Raw genomic sequence first — 23,058 nt, 5'->3', positions numbered from 1 at the left:
CCTCCAACGCTCCCTTGCGGCAGGGCAAAGTCAGTAATGGCAGGCAAGTTGTTACTTGTTTGCCATTACCGATCTTTTCATTGCAGAACAGAAAAGCTATTTTGTTGGATCAGACCGATGGCCTACCTAGTTCAGCATCCTGTTTCTCACAGTGGCCAACCAAATGCTCCCAGAAGACCTACAAGCAGGACATGAAGGACGGATTCTAAGGTGATAAAAGGGGGTACAAATATTTTAAAGAAAGTTTTCCCCTTGTTGCTCCCTAGCACTGTTATTCAGAAGGTTCCTGCCTCAAGACGTTTAGTCATTGTGGCTAATAGCCATTGAATGACTATCCTTCATGAATTTGGCTAATCCCCCTTTTAGGCCAACTAAATGATAGTCCTGACCTGGATGGCCCAGGCTAGCCTGATCTCGTCAGATCTCAGAAGCTAAGCAGGGTCAGCCCTGGTTAGTATTTGGATGGGAGACCACCAAGGAATACCAGGGTTGCTGTGCAGAGGAAGGCACTGGCAAACCACCTCTGTTAGTCTCTTGCCATGAAAACCCCCCAAAAAGGGTCGCCATAAGTCAGCTGCGACTTGACAGCACTTTACACACACAAATGATAGTCACTGCACCCTATGGCAAGCCATTCCACAAGTTAATTAATCTTGCGTGAAGAAGTACTTCCTTTTTTCCATCCTTAATTTTCTCGTCACCAACTTAATAAGCTGCGTGGGAGTTCTGATATTATAGGAGAGGGAGAAATGAACTTTATTGTTCATTCATTAATTCATTTAGGATAGTTATAGGCAGCTTGCAAGTAAAAACGGTACCTTAGCACCATAAAACAACATAAATTATCAGTATTTAAAATAAGCTATTTAAAAGCAAGCCACAGGCAGGGCATACAAACTTCCACCTTCTCCACTTCATGCATAATTTCATAAATCTCAGTCATGTCCCCCCCCTGCTGACCCTTAGTCGAACAGCTGATAAAATTCCATAAAGTGATGGGGTTCCACCAAACATAAATTGAAAACTCATCTTCAAAATGGTGAGGCAACTTTCTCTAGCCTGGCCTGAGTATTTGCCAGTGGTCCTGTGAGATCTTCCCGGGTTATACAAGAAGATGAATGGACCACACTTATTTTGTCAGATTTTTGTTTCTCTAAGAGTCCCTCTCCAGAAAAGGCAGACTGCTGTGTTTTATGGGTCTTCTTTCCCGAGACAGAGTGAGCAGAACTAGCCACATCACTATCTGATCAACTTTTTATATTGGGATGAATCAATAAACTATCCTCGTTTTGTTAAACTAGTGAGGTGGTGAAGGGAAGTCTCTTTTGGTAGCAGAGCGTCAGAGTGAATTCATGTTCACCTTCACCTGCAGATGCTAGCCCTGGGAATAAATCTTATCTAGGAGCGACACCACCAAAACCATCATCTTGCTTGCTAGCCCTTTTCAGACATACATCCATGCATACTGGCATGTGGCAACTACATGTGTCGGGAGCACATGCTTCCTGTGATGCTCCTAATAATCTGGTTCTCTTTTTTTGTGAGGCATGATTCATTTGAACATGTGATTGTGAACAGCATCATAATAGCTGAACTGTAGACCTTTTCTAGTCTGCCCCCTAAGCCTTTGGTACAATGTATTATTAACGATAAGAATGGTATGTAACCCTGCTTTTCTTAGCAATTAAATATGATTTTAAAAGGTTCTCAGGGAGGGTGTGATGTCTCACTCCTGGCATGATTGCTGCTCTTTTCCCACTGGCCTTAGTAGCTGCAACTTGTAGATGCGAGGAGAGGGCTCTAGTTGTATAGTTGCCACTATCTTGCTAGGCTTGCCAGGTTCAAGCCCAGAAATCTTATCAATTAAATTCCCTCATACAGCAGGAGACTTAGTGGCCATGGTTTCTACCACCTATTCTTCTTTATGTTCTGTCATCTATCCTTTCAAGGCAAGTGAGGGAGCTTTCAGCACAAAGCTTGAGGCAGCTTACAATGTAAAAGATTATGAAAATCATAAAACATAAAAATGGCTAAGATTAACAAAGAAGAAGAAGAGTTGGTTTTTATATGCTGACTTTCTCTACCGTTTAAGGCAGAATCAAACCGGCTTACAATCACCTTCCCTTCCCCTCCCCACAACAGTCACCCTGTGAGGTAGGTGGGGCTGAGAGAGTGTGACTAGCCCAAGGTCACCCAGCTGGCTTCATGTGTAGGAGCAGGGAAACAAATCCAGCTCACCAGATTAGCCTCCGCCGCTCATGTGGAGGAGTGGGGAATTGAACCTGGTTCTCCAGATCAAAGTCCAAACCAAACATAAAAACCAGCACAAAACATTTAGCTACATGAAAAGATCCTCTTAAAATAGTCTGGAAGCAATAGGCTGGAAGCAAACGATGTCAACAATTGGAAAAAAATCAATAGACTAAGGTACATGCTTAAATTAAGTTGATTGGAGTATTCTGAGTATCTGAGGACTGACTTTTTAAATGAAAATTTCAGCAAATGTATTTGGTGATAAAAATGGGCCTATGGGGTAAACTTTCTGTCATTAGCTTGGATCCAGCGCAGTGTTTCCATGGGCGGAAGGATCTTCACCTACACACTGAGTCTTTCCTTCCTCCTGACTTCCGCTGCAGTTGGAAATGCCCCAGAAAAATGCTGTTTCTGGAATACCCCAAGAGCAGCATTTGGGGGGCACTTTGGACCACAGCAGGAGGGAGTGTGTGCAAAAAAAGTCACATTCCATGGATGGAAATCCTTCTACTTACAACCAGCCCTGCATTGGATCCAAGCCATTGTTTATTGTAAAATTGGGAGTCATACCGTCAATGGGGATTGGGGTCTATAGCAGGTCATGCGACACAGCTCACTGGAAATGGAACAGCTTGTGCTGTGTGACAGTTAGTCCTCGGCCTATAACACACACCACTTCTAATCCTTAATGTTTTCTACAATGAGTTCTCCACTCTCTGCCGTGTTATGTAATCTGATGAATTGTTTTATACAGCCAAACAAAGTTCCATTGTAATCCTGGTTCACAGAACTCATTCCCCTTGTGACTTTACACAATGAAGCTCCAAACAGAACTGCGCTTGCCCTTTAGTTACAAAGCCTTTTGAAACAACCAGCCATTATGATGGTACAGAAAATATTTTTTCATAACACACTTCTGGGAATTTGGCATCGCTGAAACCTTACTGTAAGGTCATTATTTTTCTTTTTTCTTCACACTTATGCAACAGTTTATGGGGTTGTTCCTCTGTTGGAATGGTTATACCCTTGTAGATTAAATACCATCACCGGTCCTTGAGAAGCATAATTATATAGTCCAAAATGTATCAAAGTGCCAACTATATTATGCAGGTTTGGTGGGGGAGGGTTTCTGGAGTTCCCATCCAGCAATCAGTGCTGCCTCAAGAAACTTCTGAAGCTTGAAAACCCAGGAATATTTCCATGCCTTGTAATTCAAACCTATACAGAATTATTCCTTGTTTTACATGGGTGTAGACTGAAGTAATTCTGCGTAGGATTTCATGGCCAGATCCCCAGACTCCACAAGTCACCCAACTGTTGCCTGATCTTGGATTTTATATATATATGCTAGGGAGAGACAGAAAGGATCAGGAAGTAAAAATCTAAGAGTAAAGTCTTATTCTACCTCCTAATACTACATTTAATATCATAATGGTCAGATTAGCACATTATAAACTTTTATGCAAATGGTAAACTAGCATATCTGTTTTCCTGGACCCATTCTTCTCAGAGTATTTTACTTGCAGAGAGTGTTTCTGTAGGAGGCATTTTAAAATGACATCAGCATCTCTCACTTTCAGCCTGAAGTGGAGCTGTCTGCTATAGCACACCCTCACAGATGAAATTTGGAACGCTCTTGTATACTTGTAATATCCCTCACAATAGGATCACAGCCTCAGTGTCTTCCCAGCAGCCTGTCACGATTAACAGTTTAACTACTGCTGGAATCACTTTACATGCTGTGTTCTTTAGCTTTACAATAATCTGTCTGGTGGTACTTTAGAATCAAGAGTGTTATGTTTTGGTAAAAGAACTATTAAAAAGGTAAAGGTAGTCCCCAGTGCAAGCACCGGGTCATTACTGACCCATGGGATGATGTCATATCCCAACGTTTACTAGGCAGACTATGTTTACGGGGTGGTTTGCCATTGCCTTCCGCAGTTGTCTACACTTTACCCCCAGTAAGCTGAGTACTCATTTTACCAACCTCGGAAGGATGGAAGGCTGAGTTAACCTTGAGCCAGCTATCTAAAACCGACTTCCGTTGGGATCGAACTCAGGTCGTGAGCAGAGCTTTTGACTGCAGTACTGCAGCTTAACACTCTGCACCATGGGAAAGGATATTCCCATATTGTGTAATCAGCAGTTCATAATGAATTTCGTTATCTGCAGGCTGTGAAATGGCAAGTTGTGCATTATATGGCAACTTAATGTTTATGTTTGCTTGCATGTGCACTAGAGACATCTCCCCCCTCCACCAAAATTTAACCTAGAGACAGCAGGCATTTCACCATATCAAAAACATTCAGAGGCAAACTTTCAGCTTAAAAAGGGGACAGATGCCAGAAAATTGGGACTACTGCAGAGCTGGCATGTATGCTTTCCCAACATCTCTGGATTTTACCGACTCATTTTTCTTCTTGTATAGACCAGACCACAATAATAGGCTTCTTCACATAAATACAGCTGCCCAGTGTCAGGATTTGGCCTCAGGTTTGAAGGGTTTAACCTGTTTCTCTGAGTCTCTGAAGAAAATAAATTCAATGTCAGGAAGAGGAAGTAATTTTTGATATTTTGAAATGGAGGCAGGGCTTGTGTCTGTTTTGTTCCAGGAGAAATTTTTCATAGTGGAGGAAGTAAAGGAGTTGAAGTATAGAGCTGACTGGGTAAACTGAGGCCAGGATGTTACAGTTCAAAAGGTCTATGTTTCGTTTTCAGGCCCTGGACTGCTAAGTCATGTAGGGGAAAACAGTGTACGGAAGTGAAAGTTCATAGGTTTTACATTGCCACAAATGAACACAATTATAGGAATAGGAAATGAATAACTAACGTAGGTGGAGCAGTATGTCCCCATAACCCCCACCCAAGGTTTGAGTGACTCAATGTTTTTTATAGGCAAGCATAGTTTACCAAGTTTATATTATAATAAAATGCTGGAAACAGGTGTATCGTATAACAAAGAGGCAAGAAAAATGGAGCATTTCTCTTGCATTGTTGTTATTCATTACAAGCCAACCACCTGTCTGTGACAGCTCTCTGACAAAAAAGTCAATGGCTTTTTGTACAGCTGCAGCTCGCCTGAAGAATTCAAGATGATGGGAATAAATTGTGATGGCATTAAGATGTATTTTTGTTTCCCTCCCATTAGGTATGCTTTCAGCAGTGATGAGTCAGAGCTGGCAGTTAGTTATAAAGCAAAGAAGTCATACTGCCGTAGAGCTGTTGAGCTGACATGTAAGTTTTAGGATTTGTCACTCCAGATGTGTACAGAAAAACAAACAGCCAAAATAACCCCTAACAATGCCACTGGGTAACTCAAAGATTTATAAAACAATAATTGTAATTATGGAATCAATAGGAATTTCTGCATTAAAAAATGATTAGAAACTAGTTGATACTTACTGTCCTGGCCCTTTTTTGTGGCTTTGTTGTGTTGACCATTTTCCAAAATGAAGTTGGTTTTATTTGCAGTTGGAAAATGGCAATCTGTGAGGGTTATGGTTGCCAACCTCCAGGTACTAAGAGAATAACCTATGCTGGAACTAGTGGAGACTGTTGCAGCACGTGGCTCAATAGTAAAACTAAAGTAAACCCACATTGGGATATATGTATGAAAAGAACTGCAAGGGTGATTAATTCTAAACCAAAACAATATTAATACACCAACATCAAATAATTAGCATACATCAAATAATGCACAGGAGCTTGAATGAGGTCACATAATCTGTGTTGGAATGCACACGGAAACCCCAAACTACAAACAAGGCGAATAGGATACAGTGTATACAATGTTACAATGTATAAGCCTCAAACAAACTGAAAAAAATGGATACAGTAAAGAAAACTTGAAACAAGCCTCACTAGGCTTATATACAATGTATTTAAAGGTGGAAACAAAAGCCTCACCGGGCTGAAGCCTCACCAGGCTGTTATTATAAAGAACAAATCAAATAATTGGTGCAAAAGCTCAAAGTCATAGTCCATAATTCAACACAAAGAAACCTGAGCTGGTGGATGAACAGGTGGGTATAAAGCAAGGACGCGTTTCGAAATCCTTCATCAGCTTGCCGACCACGTAATGGATTAAAGGAACCATCATTCATTCACTGAAGTTGCAATGAATCCACTGCTTTGTAAATTATTTTTCTCTTCCAAGAGGGAGACTCATATTGAGAACGTTCCCTATGAGAGAAGAAAGGAAAATATGTATGGGATGATCTGTCGTTGCCAGTCTATACAGAGTTACTTTCGTCTGAGCTTATTGATTTTAGTGGGCTTAAACTGGAGTAACTCTGTGCAGGATGATAATGTCAGTGTTCTATTATATATTTTATACAGAAACTTTGATTCTGTCTTACAAATAGAGGGAGGTTCCCTGAGCCAGATACACTGTCCCTGCCCTTAAACTGTAAATTAATTTTTCCACTGAGGCACTTAAAAAAACATGTTTCTTTCTCATTGCTTTTCCTGTACTATCTTGTGACACCCATGTGCATTAATATGAACTCTGGCCACTCAGTTTGGATTGTATATGAAAAAAATGGCCCCTGTGTATTCAAGTCGGACCTGGCAACCCTAGTGAAGGTCGATATGCCTAGTGATGGATCAGTTCTCCAGTATGTGCAGTTTGGCATTAAACTAAATATAAATGAGAACTGGTTTTCTTCTGAACCAGCTGGTGGCCTTTTGGTTGTCTCAGGCATGTGATAACTGGAATCTATCCTCTGTCCCTTTTTCCGTCGCACTCAAAGTCACTCTCTTACAGTGGGCAGTCTTGGTGTCAGTGAAGAACTGCAGAAGAAACTCCAGGATGTTGTGATTGTCAGGAACAACCTGGCTTTGGGGAAGATCCTGGGAGAGGGTAAGTACCCCAGACCCCTTTGACAGCCCAGTTCCTTTTAAAACTTCTTATACTCACTCCTTTATACTGTCGTGTATTACATCCCAGCCCATCACAGACCTGGTGCAAGGGTCAGTTTGGTCCACTAATTCATGAAAGGTTTTTTATTCCTTCTGTTTGAAATAGGGAGAGATTATGGGCCAACAAATTTGCTTTTTTTATTTGATACTTATATGGTAAGATGACCCTGACTTGGCTTGTTGGATTATTTCGTTTTGGCAGACTGGTTTTGAGAATGCACATGGGTTGAGATCATGACTTGCTATATCTTAGAACACCTTTGCAAGTGTGTTGAGTTAGGATATGGTGAACCTCAGAAGTGACTCACTGGTTCATGTTGTATAATCTTCCATGCTACATAGTATTGCCTTTGGGCCTCTTTACATGTTACAGTGCCCTTGTCTCTGTTGAGCAATGATGCAAGGATGTAGAATCAGATTTTCAGTGGGAGTTTTGTGTCTCCCATATTCACACAAGCCCTTTTCTTTTCACACCCAGTGTGCAAAGGCAGAATCAGCGGCTGCCTTTCCCTCTGTACCTTCCCCCCTTTTTAAAATACTCTGCTATTTGCTCCATTGGGAAACTTTCATGCAGCCACATAAATAGCATAATATCAAAAATGGAGTCAATAGCAGCTCCACAGGGTATTGCAAGGAGGAGAAAATGAGACATAAGGACATCGTAATATATAAAGGAGGCCCTCAGAGTACACATGGGGCATTTCTTGTTTGACTTCCAGGCACCCCTTATATGTACAGTGTATGCCTCTCAGAGAAAGGAGGAAGCTATGTTAAATAAGACTTTTACACAGGGACACTTTCAAATCAGCAGTCTACACATGTATTCCACGGGGGCGAAACCATGCAGAATGCTGGACCATGTGCTCTTCACAAGCACCCTGCCTTGACACATGTAAGCATCCGTGAGACTGGTTCCTCATCCCAAAGTACTTTTCTAAATTCAGCTGGGTAGCTATTCTGTAATCGTGTGAATAAGCCCCTAGTCTCTGTTATTACTATATCTGAGGTCACAATTAGATGTGGAGTTTCTCTTGTAACACTAATGTAGGGCTGGTGGGAGAACTTGCTAGAGAGAATTTGTATTTGGCGAGAGGGGATGCTTGACCCTTTTCCTACCCACTAATTCTTCCCATCTACCATCCTGCCCAATCAGTTTTTAATTTTTTTTCTCCAGATGGAATAGGAAATGGGTCCATTTGGGGGAAACTGTACTCAAGAAATGGGATGGCATTTGCAGGCAAACATTGGTGGGATGAGAGGTGTTTGTAGGGGTCATTACCTACCATCAGCCTGAAAGCTGCTCTGAGCCAGGCTGATTACCAGGGAGAGCAGGATATTAGAATAATAACAAATAAAATAAATAAAGTGTATCCCTGGATTTTATTTATTTAAAATATTTATTAGCTGCCTTTCTTCCTTACGGAGCTCCAGGTAGCTTACAAAAATAGATAAAACACATGGGATAAAATGCATTAAAAATATAAAACCAAAATTTGAAATCAGTACTCAGGACTGCTATTACACTTAAACAAATGCAGTCCTTAAGAAAATCAGCTTCAACTGCCTCCTGAAGAGCAAAAGTAAAGGATCCAGGCACACCTCCCTGGAGAGGTTGTTCCATAACCAGGGGGCTGCCACTGAAATGTATCCACCAAACGACCTACTTTGATTGATGGAACAATCAGAAGAGCCTCTCCCTGTGATCTTAATTCCAAGGCAGGAATATATGGGAGGAGAGGTCCTTCCTGCTATCTCAGCCAATGCAGTGATGGGGCCGTGTGTATGTGACACAAGTGTCTGGTTCTGCCCTGAGATGAAGCAAATGCTTCAGAGGTATGACTTAGTGACAGGCTAGTATGGTTCAAATAGCAGCTATGTCTACCCCTAGTAGCTTCTTTAAAGGGTCATGGACCTGAAGAATCTTTAGAACAGCCATGGTGCTAGAGCCTCTTTCATAAGGAAACTGCTCATTTGTGTTAGATGGTGTGATTCTGAAGGTAGAGAGAAATGCAGATTATTTTTTTCATTCATGCAGGGGAATTTGGATCAGTGATGGAAGGCAACCTCAGCAATCCTGATGGATCCACTCAGAAAGTAGCTGTGAAAACAATGAAGTGTAAGTAGCCACAGAGCTTGACAGGTCAGAAGTTGTTTATTTTTAAAAAATCAGATTCCTTGAAGTATGCTGTTCTAAATAGCTGGGCAGCAGTGCAGAGTTTATCACTGAAAACGTACTACATTGTATTCAAAATCTAGTGACCAGTGAACTCCCTCAGTGCAATCCAAGCGTCATCAAAGAATAAAAAGTGATATCAGTGTGCATGGAACTTTACACAGTAACAGTGAAGGCTGTGGTCTCTGCCCTGAGGAGTTTATAATCTAAAAGTTGAGATGAGGAGGCTATAGAATGAGGAAGATGGGAGAGAAGACTGACTGGGAAAGTGTATGTATTCAATTCAATTCCATATACTTAAGCATAGTTTAAGAAAGGGATGAGGGCTACATTTCTTCATTACCTTTCTATAGTGTCTCTTGCTTTGGGGACTAAAATTCATAAAGAAATGCATGTTCTTCTTGAACCAGAACATATGGCAGTTCTTTACTTGAGGTTAGGTTTTGTCAGTTCAGAAAACAGAATGAAATAAATGGCACAAATTTTATTTTAAAAAATACATGGGTTCCACATGGGTCCAAAGATAGAGCTGGGCAGCCCATTCCTGAAAGGGGGGGTGGATGCTCAGATGCTGGGAGCGGTTCGGCCATAAGGCCTCCATAGAGGCTTCCTGGCAGCTGAAAATAAAATAAAAACATTTTAAAATGAAAAAAGGGGGGAAATGCCCCCACAGAAAACAGCGAGGCTACGGCACCGAAAAAGGTGGCATAGCAATGCTGCAACATGAGACGGCATTCCCAGGGCAAAAGAGGTTAGGAAGCTGCCTAAAGGCAACTCCGCCCCCCTCCAGAACACCACCAGAACACCTCCCAGGACGCTGGTGCGGGGACTTGCGCCACTGGAATGCTGCCAGGAGGCAGTGTCAGCGGTGGGGCCTCGCACAGCAGCGTGGCATCCTGGGGCCAGTGTGAACGCCCGCCATACCAGTGTAAATGCCCCTTATCCCAGGATAAATGGGCACTTATGCTGGTGCAGGGTCACACCGACTCCTATGCCAATTTCCCTCCCCCCCCCCCCCCCCAGGATTGTACTCATACACTTGGAAGAACTGGGTCGAAATCCAGTAGCAATGGATCAAATAGGTAACTTTAGTTTATAATTTCACCTCAGGGTATAGTGTGACGGCAACATTCTTAATGCATCAACTACAGGCCTGGGTCTTGCCAGTGCTCAGATGGGAGATGTCCTGAGTACCCTTTGAATACCTGTCTTCAACTCCATGGAAAAAAGGGATTTAAATAAAATATTTTTTGTAAAAAACTGAATCCAGAAAATTGTCCCCAAAACCCATCCAAAATATCCATGTACTTGCTCTAAAAATGTTGCTGAAGTAACAACTCTGTTCTGGAGAAATTCCATCCTCACTGACCTGCGTAAACTTGAGAAAAAATGTGTTTTTCCTTTCCTCCAAAATAACCTTCTTACATCAATCCCCAAGGGATGATCTGTCTTTTTATCTGTTCAGGGCATGTTACTGCTTCCAGTGTACAGATATGGAAATGGCAGGCAAAGGGATATGTTGCAACTAAAAAGAAATGTTTGGATTATTAATGCAACAATTTTCTTGCTTTCAGTGGACAACTTTTCCCAACGAGAAATAGAAGAATTCCTTCGGGAAGCAGCATGTATGAAAGACTTTGACCATCCCAATGTCATCAAACTTCTTGGTGGGTCAACCAACACCTAGTCGTTGTGGGCTACTAGCTTTTATCAGTAGCAAAATCAAGGGGTTATTATCTCTGCCCATCCAACAAATTGCCCTTTCTCAGTAAAGTTAGTCCTCAAGATAGTTTGAAATATGGACCTAGAAACAGGAAGTGGCAGAGAAAAGCCCTTTCATAACACCAGCTAGCTGAAATCCTTTAAACGGGAGATGCCAGGGCCTAACTGTATGACACACTTTTTCCTGAGTGTGTGCTTGGGTACAGCTAATGGATGTGATCTGGGAGTTCCATTCTTCTGAGGTGTGTGAGAAGTGTGCACTACAGATTGGGACTGTAGTGCACAGGGGAGAGGGGGCTTATACCTCCCCCCATCCACATAACTTTTTCCCAACCTTCAATGTGTGTACAGGTTAGTTTTCCTCAGCAGAGCAAATAGCAGCTTCCTGGGGCTATATCAGGTCAGGAAGACAGTGTGTTGGGAATGCGTAAGCCCAGACTACATCTGTAGATCAGACCTGGAGACATACTGGGGGAAGATTTATTGTGAAATTGGTCCCTGAACCTGGGACTTTCTAGAAGCAGAGCAAATGCTTTATCACAGGGCACATGTGCCTGTACATACGAGAGTAGAGTATCCTGCACGTATTTGTATTAGCACTTCATTGCTAATTGACTAGTAGACCTTGCATTAGAAATATCACTGCCCACATTTTTGCCCTGGTAGTTTGTTATTAAATCTATTTAGCTACTTTGGAAAAATTAGCAACCGTTCTTGTGACTTTAGGGCCAAGCCACTAATTCCTCTGCATCCACATGAGGCATCAGCCCAACACATGGAGAGACCCCCTTGCAATGGAGAAGGGGCAGGAGATGCTTAGCCTTTTTTTACCAGTCGCTTTCCACCTCGAAACTTTGTTTTCCAACTGTTGTTCTTTTCTGTAAGGATCCAGAGTAGGGATATGAACCAAAAAATATACCCCCCTCCCCCCAAAAAATGCCTTTTTGGGTTGATTTGTGTATTTATGGAAATAAAATTATAGGGAAAAGCCACAAAATAAGTTCAGGTGGAATAAAAAGTCTTTCCGGGGGGGGAGGGAATCTGGAGCAGGTATTTAGAGTAAACGGCACCACAATTGCTGGTTATCAAGTCCACTCCCTCTCCTAAAGATTCTACAAATTTGAAGGGGATTGGACAATGGGGTCTGAATTTGCAGACCCTGAACAAGGGTGTTCCCAGCCATCCTGGTCTCCCCTGTCTCCAGTGTGATAAATTGGTTGCAGGTGGAAGATATTGTTGTTTGTAAATATTCTTCCGAATTCCTGTTTGAATTAACATAGTATGCCGGGGCGGGGGGGAGTTTTATCCCAGCTTGCTCCCTCTTTCTACTAGTTTTCTCCCCTCTTTCTACTAGTTTTCTCCCCTCTTTCTACTAGTTTTCTACTTGAAGGGAGTAGGGGAACATAAATAAACGTGATCCACAACTTACAGCCTGAAGTACACTCTACCACTTGATGACCTCAGTCCCTCATCGTTCTGTTCCCTTCATCAACCTGGCTTCTATACTGCATAACATGGTAGAATGTTATGGATGGGATGAATGTGGATCTTTTCCATAAAGTTGTCCTGTTAATGGGTTTGAGTCACAAAGAAATATATAGAGTGAAAAGGGTTTACCCAGCAGGGTTTAACTAGCATACAACAGGCAATATTGTGATTTGTTTCACTTCTGCCATCCTACCGTTTTATTTTTAGAAACCTATCTTTTCCTATTTTGTATGTATTTGTATCTGACTTTATGGCCTCTATGGTAAGCTACTGCTTTTCAACTGATGACTTCATACATTGTTTCTTGCTCCCGAGTACTGAATAAAAGTGTCTTGCCAATGTCTTTCCAGGTGTGTGTATAGAACCGAGTTCTCAGCAGGTTCCAAAGCCCATGGTGATTCTCCCATTCATGAAATACGGAGACTTGCACAGCTTCCTTCTTCGTTCAAGGCTTGGAATGGGCCCACAGGTAAACACCAACTAACCCTGCAGTAAAGGACTGGAAAGCTGCATAGAAAAGGGCTGAGATTAATGCCAATATTCTAATGCAACATTTTAAAAATTAAGTTATTTCAAAAAAGAAATACCATTCATGAAAAATTAAACACATTCACTGGAAGCCTTTCTTCAAAGGATAAAACTTTTACGGGCACTTAGAAAAGAACTGGAAGTCTGGGCTGAGGTGAATCATTTGGGGCAAGAATTCCATATAGCAGGGGCCACAAATGAAAGGTCCCTACTGTGTTCTCAGGTACTAAGTGGTGTGGACTTTCAATGTCTTTTAAAAATGAGTGGTCACATATCATGTATGTTTTAAAAATTATTTCTACCTAGAATTTTAATGGGAGGGATGTTGTAGGGTTGTCAGCAAGCCTAGAGAAAATGTCCTCTCCCTTTAGTAGAGACTTAGTGTGGAAATAACAGTTGAAGCTTTTCATAGAGGTAAATTACATCACGTGGTAAATAAGATCCCATTATGCCTCCATTAAAGGGACAGGACATTTTTCCACCAGGCCTCTTGGCAACCCTAGGATGCTGTGACCTGGAATTGCATGTGAACAGCACTTATGCCAACCAAAATAGGTATTAGAATTCATCTGCTTTGTCACTTAAGGTTGGATAAAGAGGGACTGCTTTCCTCTCTGCTTTAGCTGCACTGCCATTTCCTGGCTTAGATGTGTGGTTTAGTTGTGTGACATTATCAAAGAGATGCAAAGGCCAGATAGGCTAAAGAGAGGGGAAACCAGTGACTGTTCAGAAGCTCATTGATGTCAGATTGAGGTAGATGACATTTGGGGGGGGACATTTTTTCCCTCAGCTTGAGCAGCCTCTAGACTTTTTTGTTATTGTTGTATATGGCCATTCTTCTATTAGGCCAGTGGAAAAAATACTTTAGTTGTTTCAGAAACAATACCTATGGGAGAGAAGGCTTTTCTGAATTTTAAGACGGAAGCGGTTCTGTCTTGATTGCTTTTTCTCACAGAGGAGCATTATTAGTATTAGACAATGCACTGCAGGTTTTAGCAGTCAGAAAGCAAATCTATTGCTGATGTTCCATTTTGTGATATGACTCAGTTGCTTAATTTTATCATCTCCCATACTTTATTTTGGTTTTAAAAAAGTAAAAACCCTGTGATAAGTCAACAATGATTATGTTGAACTGCTGTAAACAATGAAGTTGTTCAGGGCTTGGCATATGAATTTGCTCGAGTTGCAAACAAGTGGAAAATTAAATGATGTCTTTGCATGTAATTGGGAATTATCAAAGGCAGCCTTTGTAGGAGTGGGAAATGGACTGGCGGATGCAATCATTTTCTCATTTGGTAGGACGCAGCTAGATACAGTGTCTGCATAGAATTTGTTGAGGAAGAAATATATAGAAGACTTTCTGTATACTTTGCAGGGAAGGAACTGAGAAAAATTAACTAGTTTCATTCACTTGCCCCAAATGTGGTAATTGTTTTTCTTTTTTTAAAAGCCTCCAGTTTGCTTAAGCCTCTTCTTCCATTGGTAAAGTGATCTAACAGGATATTGTTATAAGTATATACCACAAATTAACCACTCTGTAATATAAAATCTCTACTTCACTGGTAATAGCGACCACATATGTCTCCACATGCCAATGTCATGCCACTCGTCAACTCCTGCACACTGTACCCTCCTGAATGGTGTCCACTCGTCCTCAGCCCAGGCCTTTTCTCTTGTCAGGGTGACCTGCCTGAGGAGGTCAGAATAATGCCATCGCTATCTGTTTTTAGGGGAATTTTTTTTTTCCAGAGGCATTCTGGAACCTGTTTAGGGTGTTTCTGGGTCTGCCATAGCTCACGGTCAAGCAGATGTGCACTAGAAGTTTCTTGCTGAAATTTAATTTTTTGTGGGGGGGGGGGCAATTGGAACTGGATCTGCAGTGTGTGGCAAGGAGGAGGGTTAAGCATCACAGTGGCACACCATTTTCCTGACCTGAGACAGCCCTAGGGAGCCATTGTCCTCCCTGAGTATGCCCTACCTGTCACTGCTGTATTTATTGTCATTTAAATTGCATTCTCTCATTGCTATAAACTGCCTGATGAATTTTACTTGAGAAAGACTATGTGGGAGCATCTCCCACTCTCAGCAAACTATTAAACTTCCGAAACAGACTGTTGGCCTCCCGGGTGCCAACCATCTTTTTCCACTCCCTTTTTCGTGGCTCAAGGCTGTTAAGGGAGAAAGCCTAAGGAGGTATACTTAAAAGCAAGTCTCATTTTAATCAATTGTGCTTACTCCCGGGAAAGAGTTTTTAGGATTGAAGCCTTACAAATCCAAATTACAAAGAACAAAAAAATCCCAAATAGCCCCCCCTCGCCTGATGGGAACAAGGCCCTACATTCAACAATATGGGTTAAAATCCCCAATACACTTAACTGTATGCATGGAAGGGACAGAGGGAAGGGGCATCGTATGTAATAGAAGAGGGTGTGTAGAAGGGAACATACTTTTGTTTTTGTTCTTTTACTGCCTTGAAAAGGGGGTGAGTTATCTGACTCAGGCACAATAAGAACACATATTTATTTATTTATTTTATAAATTATCTATCCACCTAACCTACCTCGCAGGGAAGTTGTGTTGAGCTTAAGGGGGGGGGAGTCAGATAAGAAGCATAACAAGTAAAATGTATGTTAAGTGATCTTGCAGTAACATATGATGCAACTAGAGGGATATGTAAGTGCAGTTTTTTGCCACCTAGCTTTGTCTCCCTATGGAATTATAGGTAAAATATATTTTGGTTTTTGTTTCCTTAATATTAAGCATTAGATCACTGCAGAGTTTCCCATCCAGTTGAGTTTCCAGTTGCATTAAATCCAATTGACACCTGGCCCTAATTGTGTGAGATTTATTATTTTTATGAAACAATCATCATAATTTTTTGTTTGCGTTCTCTTCCTCAGTATGTACCGCTACAGACTTTATTGAAGTTTATGATAGATATCGCTTTGGGCATGGAATACCTCAGTAACAAGAATTTCCTCCATAGAGACTTGGCTGCTCGAAACTGCATGTAAGTTCCTAAATTCCCTTCTCCTACTCAGAATAAAATATCTCAACTTCATCTGTGCTTGTAACTCCAGAAGAGGACATTAGATGTTTCTGATATTCTCTGGTGGTTTCAGTGTACCAGAATCTGGGGCAGTTTGAACCCATGTTTTTTCAATTGCTTAGCCCTTCTCTGTGTAGGTTGGTCTTAGTCTGGCCAGGCAGCAAAGATTCTAGGTTTCAGTCATCAATTCCAGTTTGTGCTAGATATATTTTAATAAAATACATAATTCTAGGGTCCATACAGTAAGTAGAGTGTAATCCATTCCAACATCGTCCTGCATCTATGAAGAAGCTGTGCAACCTGGTTTTTTGTGTTTGTTGAAACCATGCTGGGAGATTTCAGAATAACATTTTGGATACTATTTTGGAACTGTCCTCTTTAGCAAGAAACTTGCATACAAGTTATAACTTGCATACAAGTTATACAATTAAAGTAGTTTTACAACCCCTTTTAACTGACACAGCTTTCCCAAATTAACCTAGGATTTGTGGTTTTCTGAAGGTGCCGAGAATTCTCTATTAGGAATCTCTCAGTGCTTTATAAATTTGCATGTTCAGAGGAAAGCCATGCAGATTCAAAGCCTTGTAATTCCACCTTTGCCTTTTCCTGAAGCATGTGCACAACATCATTTTGTGTCTTCAAGTAGTTCTTACTCTTTTTAAATTGATTCATATTAATAGTGAGCCTTAATCAACCGACAGGTTACGGGATGACATGACTGTGTGTGTAGCAGACTTTGGTTTGTCCAAGAGGATCTATAGCGGAGATTATTATCGTCAAGGACGCATTGCAAAGATGCCGGTTAAGTGGATCGCAATAGAAAGTCTCGCCGATCGAGTCTACACAACAAAAAGTGATGTGGTATGTAAATATGGAGAAGGTTTCTCACAAAATGGGCTGCATTATGACCAACAGGCAGTGCTGGATTGCTAGACAGCAGCTATGAGGGAATCAGGTGGAACTATTTGTAGCTAATTATTTGCTAACTACATCAAGATTCTGTTAAGGACACAGCTAACTGCACTGGCTGGTTGAAATGTTGGCAGATCTACCTTTGACCTGGAATTGCTTATTCAGGTCTTTGTTGTAAGTCAGATTTATTGACTACTGCTTATATTTACTTTTTTTTCCAGCCAACTGCTCACAATGTTAAAGTACAACACAGAGATACAACATAAGGTATTAGGAATAAGTTCATGGCAGTCTCTTCCGACCTCCGACAGTTGATTAAATGCCCAGATTCCAGGCTTTTTCCTTTGGTGGCTGGTGGACCAAGGAGTTCACTGGTGGTAAATGTGACAATCCAGAGACGCAGCTCTCTCACATTAATGAATTGCTGCTACAGCTCCCACATTAGATGGGAGATTGTTGAAACAGTTTCAGTAACTATTTTTAGCAAGGTAAATATCCAAAATATGAGGGAATAAGAGCGCTGCCACTATTTCATAACGTTAGGCACTCCAAACACCACCTTTGTCCCTGCACAAACAAGTTTCCCCGGTCACTTCACTGGAAAGGATATCTCTATATGTGCACAAGGAATCCGTGAGCAGAGCTGCCTTTTCTACTGAACTGAATGGAGAAACCCAAAGATGGAACTTTGGAGCCCCTAAACTTGAAGAAAATTATGTTATTCAAAGTGTAAAAGCGTTATTCTTCCAGCAAGCTCAGAATTGTAAACATGGCACCTCCCATTTTATCCTCATAACACCCTGTGAGATTAGTTACGCTGAAAAACACTGAGTGGCCCAAGATCCCCCAGTGACCTTCAGAGAAGAGGGGAGATTTGAACTTAGTCCAATACTCATCACACTGGCTTTTTTGTAGTGTTGCTCTTTAGCAAGAAACAGCTGATAAACCTCACATGCAAAAATGTATTACAAAGTAGATCTGCCCTGATCAACAAGTTATACTTGCCCAGGTTGCTAGGAGAACTGCATGTACCAAAACAGAGCTTTTCAGATGTTGCAAGTTCCACTAAAATAATATCAAACGTCCCCCCACAATTGTGCAAACTGAATATTGGGGACATGGTTGCCAACAACGTATGAGGGAACAGATCAGATATTTAGGATGATTTGCTCTTCCTGAAATGACATCCTGGTATTTTTTCCCCTCTTTGTTCCTTCCTTGTAGTGGGCATTTGGTGTTACTATGTGGGAGATTGCAACCCGAGGGATGACTCCATACCCGGGAGTGCAGAACCATGAAATCTATGACTACCTTTTTCATGGACACAGGCTGAAGCAGCCAGAAGGCTGCTTGGACGAACTGTAAGTAAACGTATCTATTCACTGCCTTTATATTACCATCTTTCTTTTAAGGCATTCAAGGGTGGTTTACAGTTTAAAATACTGAAAGATAAAAGAGTAAACAGCAAAACATTACCTCAGGTCACTCAGGAACTGAAGATATGAACTCTGTAGCCTCAGGGGCTGCTTCTCTCATGCTTTTCCCTGAAAGCACATGGCTGCCCCAGCTAAGTTCTTTCAAGCCATTGTTGGTCTCTTTAGCCTGGTTTTCATACAAGAAAGTGAAATTCCATTTCAAGACTGCAGGTCGAGGATTGCAGATGCACAAATATTGGAAGGCTCAGCTATGTTAGAAAGTCCCATGAAACAGAAAACCAGCGCAGCAAAGAACCTGTCTCCCTGCTGTGCTAGGGTGTTTCTGGGTTTTTTTTAACTTGCTTGGAGTTTTTATGACAAGGAGTTGGAACCCACTACCTGCCATCTGAAGTGGTGCAGTCCATCCTACCATATCAGTATTTGGCCGCTTCATTCCTATTTCATTTTCCTGAATGTATGAACCAGGCCGTCAGCAGCTCTCTGGCCTTTGCTTTTGCTCTCATATTTATTGATATATGTATATATTTCATCTAACTTGATTTTAAATACAATAATTTATTAATAATTCTGTAGCAATTCTACAGTTATGCAGAATACCAAGGTGCCATCTTTGGAAGCTGAACTCTTTGAGGTCTATTTATCTGCTGCTTTTTGGCGGACTTTTTCCTTGCTGAATGCTTTTCCTTCATCTTGCTCAGGAAGTTCCTCCCATAGGAAATAGAATTACACCTGATCACTTTGCACCTCCTCCTTCCCAAGGGAAGCAGATCTTACTGCACTGTGGTTCTTAAGGAATGCTTGCCAAAATGGAGATTCTGAGGTGCACCTCGCTAAGCCCTGAGGCACTCTTTCTGTTTCATTCTTGTTGTGTTCTCTCCACTAAACAAAAAGTAAGGTTTTTGTTACTAAACTTTGGACCCTTCTGCAGAGGGAAGAGAGATTAACAGATGGAGTTAGCAGATATCTCAACCTTGTGCCAGCAGTGGTCTCTCTTGTTTAAACAACAATGTAAAATATTTACACATATTACATTTGGGATATATGTCTACCCCAAGCCAAATTCCAATGTGTTTTGAGGTTAAAAAAAATCCTACACAACTGTTTTTGTTTTCGATGACAAAAATCTTTGTGTTTCACAGTACTAAAACAATCCTTACCTTGAAAACACACTTTGGCATGAGGCAGAATGTTTCCTTTGTAGAGAGTCACCCCTCCCCTTTGACACATTGACTAACTCACACTAGTAAGATTCCTTTGGAAAGCTATGGGGGGACGACAACAAAAACTAGGGTTTGAACCTAAGGCATTATATAACTTACATAAATATTTGTGAATCTTAAAGGAAAACATTTTAAAACATTAATAAGTTCTAATGTTTTTGATATTTTGGACATTTTTCTACTTCTACTCGCTCTCGCTCTCTCGCTCTCTCTCTTTAAAAATGTTTCCCTGGATCAGAGTTTTCTGAATGAACTCTTGGGGTATTTTTACCCCAATCTGTTAAAAGGGTTTGGGTTGGAAAACTGCCCCAGTGGCAAAATGCATAGGTTTCTGGGGTTGTTTTTTAGCCCAGGTGCTTTTTCATTTTTATTTACAGAAATAAATTATTTTAGCATATTCTTTTTTATTTCAGGTATGAAATAATGTATTCATGTTGGAGAGCAGATCCTGTGGATCGACCCACCTTCTCGGAACTTAAGTTTCACCTGCAGAAGCTGTCAGAAAGTTTACCTGCACAGAGTGAGCCAAACAGTGTTATTTATATTAACACTGATCTGCTGGAGGAAAATGCAGATGAGCAAATGGAAGACTCTGAGTTTCCTCAGATAGATATAGACCTTGATCCTCATGACATCATAGAGTCCTGTTCCCAAAGACCAGAGACCACAGTGGTCACTGTTGATGTCCACGAGAGCAATGGGATGGGGGACAGGTACATTTTAAGTGGAGCAAGTGAGGAACGCATAGCCAGTCTTGTGAGAACAGAAAATGAAGATTTTCCTCTGCTTCATCATGCCCTCTCTCAAAATGGAAGATTGTGGTCTCAAGCTAGCACACTTCCCGTAGGAAGCACGCTGACGGATGAGCTTCGGTATGCAGATGACTCCTTGGAGGACTCTACAATTCTGCTGTGAAAGCAAAAATAGGACCTTCTGTGGGCTGAAGATCAGAACTCCTTCACCAGAAATAGTTTTGTCAGACATTGTTCAAGCCATACAAAGCCAGTCATGTATAGTTTCTCTCTGAATCTTGTACAGCAAGTAACTATAGAAGTAATGTTTTGTCTCTCTATTTGTATAATATGGTATCTTTATAGAGATTATATTTTAATAAACACTCCATGATGATGGTCTATTTTATTCATATTTATCTCAGTTTTCAGTCTGAAGGTCTTTTCCCCTTTCCCTGTAGTGTTTCCTCAAGTTACAGTCTTGCACACACATGGTTCATCATCTGCTTTCTTTGCAGCTTTTTTAATGTTTCTGGTACTCTCAGAACTTTTCAGCAAGATTTGAGATTCATTAACATGAACCAATCAAGTGTCGTGGCTAAGAATTATTTATTTCCTTAAAATATTTATATACAGCTTTTCCATTTTGCTCAAAGGGAGCAAAATTTTGCCCCAAGTAAACCATAAAAACAATCCATAAAACATCCTTATTATTATTCTTTTACAATAATTCTAAAAATAATCACATAATCTGACCACGCCAATCCCAGTGGGTTTAGAAAGGTGTAACTCTGTTTCGGATTATACTGTTAGGCTCTCTTTTGTTGTCTCTTAAAAGATTCTTCTTTAGATTAAGAATCTCAGGTCTTGCCTGGCTACCTACTGCACCCACCCTGGATGTAAGGGAAGCCTTGTTAACAGCATTTTAGATCTAGGCGCCACACCTTATACCTTGGTAGGCATGAGCCATATTAGTCCTTAATGTGGGTGCAGACATACCTCCATAACGCCAATTTTATAATATTTCATTGATATTTTCTATCATTGGTTACTAAAAGGAAAAGTGTGGAGTGAAATAAACAATTGTCTAACAACCACTGACAAAGGAAAAAAATAAAATGAACAATAAACATAATTTGCCCCCTTCCTGACAGTCTAAAACATAACCCTCTATGATGGCGAGAGAAGGCTGCCAGCTCCAGTTTGGGAAATTCCTAGCAATTTAGGGACAGTTACAGGTAGGGAGGACACAGAGTTTGGAGGAGGAGAGAGCTCAGTGGGCATATGATATCACATGCTGTGATGTTGTGCCCAGGTCAAGACCAGCTCTTCCAATTCTCCCCGTCTGTTATGCCTTCACCTTGATAGTCATCTAAGGCCTCAGGCTGTCCTAGAAAATAGAAACGGAAGCAGCTAAAGTCCCCTCTCCCTTTCATACCCAGGGAAGAGATGCCAAAAGGCCAAGAGAAAGAAGCAGCTTGATTAGACTCAGAGGAAATAATCGCTAAAATTCATTAAAATGCAGAACAAGCTTTCTAGGAACCCTTTGCAAGAATGCTCATCCTAAAAGCAAACAGTCCTGACTTAACTGTGATCATTTCACATTCCAGCCACAAGAAATGGTCAGTTTTTGTGACAACAGAGGACAATTATTACAGAAGACATAAAGGGATTTTCTTAAGCTAATATTTACAAGAGAGCAACTTAATCTTCCTGAGTTTAAGGACTAAACCTCATCTCCTGAGTCCTAATACATCGATAAACAAATATTCTATCATTGTTTCTGAGTTAGTCAGGTTATGGACACAATCTCAGGTCACAGTTAGCTTTGCCCCAAACAAATATTGGCAAAGGAAAGTACCTTGAGTCATGCAATTAGCAGATAAGACAATTTAATTTGACTTCACTATCACAGGATCCCTGCCTCCTGATGATCGGAAATTAAGTATATAATATCTGGGATTCAGCCATACACTCCAGGTCAGGTTTTTCCAGCAAACCTACCTCCGCCACTAAGGAGACAGCACTCACTCTTCAAGACTGGTAGCTGCGATCTAACTTCTCCCTCTGGCTCAATCTCTCCCTTGTTCTCTCACTATGGCACATGGTCCCCTCACTCTTTCTCCACGTTGCTCTGACGCTCTTCCTTGTTCATGCCATTTAGCCTCCCAACATCCCTCTCCAGGGCCCCTGCTTCTGTGGCTTCCGTCAGCCCCCCTTTTTGTCCAGCTCTCCAGCATAACTCTCCCTCTCTATCTCTGATCCCCAAGCCTTCTCCTTGCATTACTTTGTATTCTCCTTCCCTCTCGTTTAGCCTTCCTCCTTTCATGTTCTCTAGAGACACGCACACATCCATGCATGGACTAGCCATGAGTGAGACTTAACTGGGTATCTTAATCATCAAAGATGTTAGTAATCATTTAATTATAACTTACCCAAGTAGATATTTGCAATATTTTATTTTGACTTGACAAGTACTTTGATTGCCAACAGACATTTACATTTTCCTTTCTGTCTTGCCTTCAATCTATCCATGTGTAGTTAATAGAAGTCAACCTTTTTAGAACAATGGTTTCATTGTATAAGAAAATACTGCACCAGTCTGCAATATATACATACAAAGGCT

The 23,058-nt window shown here is 41.1% G+C and overlaps 1 protein-coding gene across 2 annotated transcripts in view; it reads left to right on the top strand.

The window, feature by feature from the left end:
* The window catches only part of MERTK (MER proto-oncogene, tyrosine kinase), a 62,029-nt gene extending 41,208 nt beyond the window's left edge, over window positions 1-20,821 (top strand). For both annotated transcript variants that reach the window (XM_056852676.1, XM_056852675.1), the window contains exons 10-18: window positions 5,402-5,487; window positions 7,019-7,114; window positions 9,209-9,289; window positions 10,921-11,013; window positions 12,907-13,025; window positions 15,985-16,094; window positions 16,835-16,994; window positions 18,270-18,406; window positions 20,115-20,821. In XM_056852676.1, coding sequence (XP_056708654.1) covers window positions 5,402-5,487; window positions 7,019-7,114; window positions 9,209-9,289; window positions 10,921-11,013; window positions 12,907-13,025; window positions 15,985-16,094; window positions 16,835-16,994; window positions 18,270-18,406; window positions 20,115-20,616 — 1,384 coding nt within the window. In that variant the 3' untranslated portion in view covers window positions 20,617-20,821. The remainder of the gene's footprint in view (window positions 1-5,401; window positions 5,488-7,018; window positions 7,115-9,208; window positions 9,290-10,920; window positions 11,014-12,906; window positions 13,026-15,984; window positions 16,095-16,834; window positions 16,995-18,269; window positions 18,407-20,114) is intronic.
* Window positions 20,822-23,058: the final 2,237 nt, after the last annotated feature.

This window comes from Euleptes europaea, chromosome 7 (assembly GCF_029931775.1).
Source record: "Euleptes europaea isolate rEulEur1 chromosome 7, rEulEur1.hap1, whole genome shotgun sequence".
Classification (NCBI taxonomy): domain Eukaryota; kingdom Metazoa; phylum Chordata; class Lepidosauria; order Squamata; family Sphaerodactylidae; genus Euleptes; species Euleptes europaea.
This window is presented reverse-complemented; position numbering and strand designations above follow the sequence as displayed.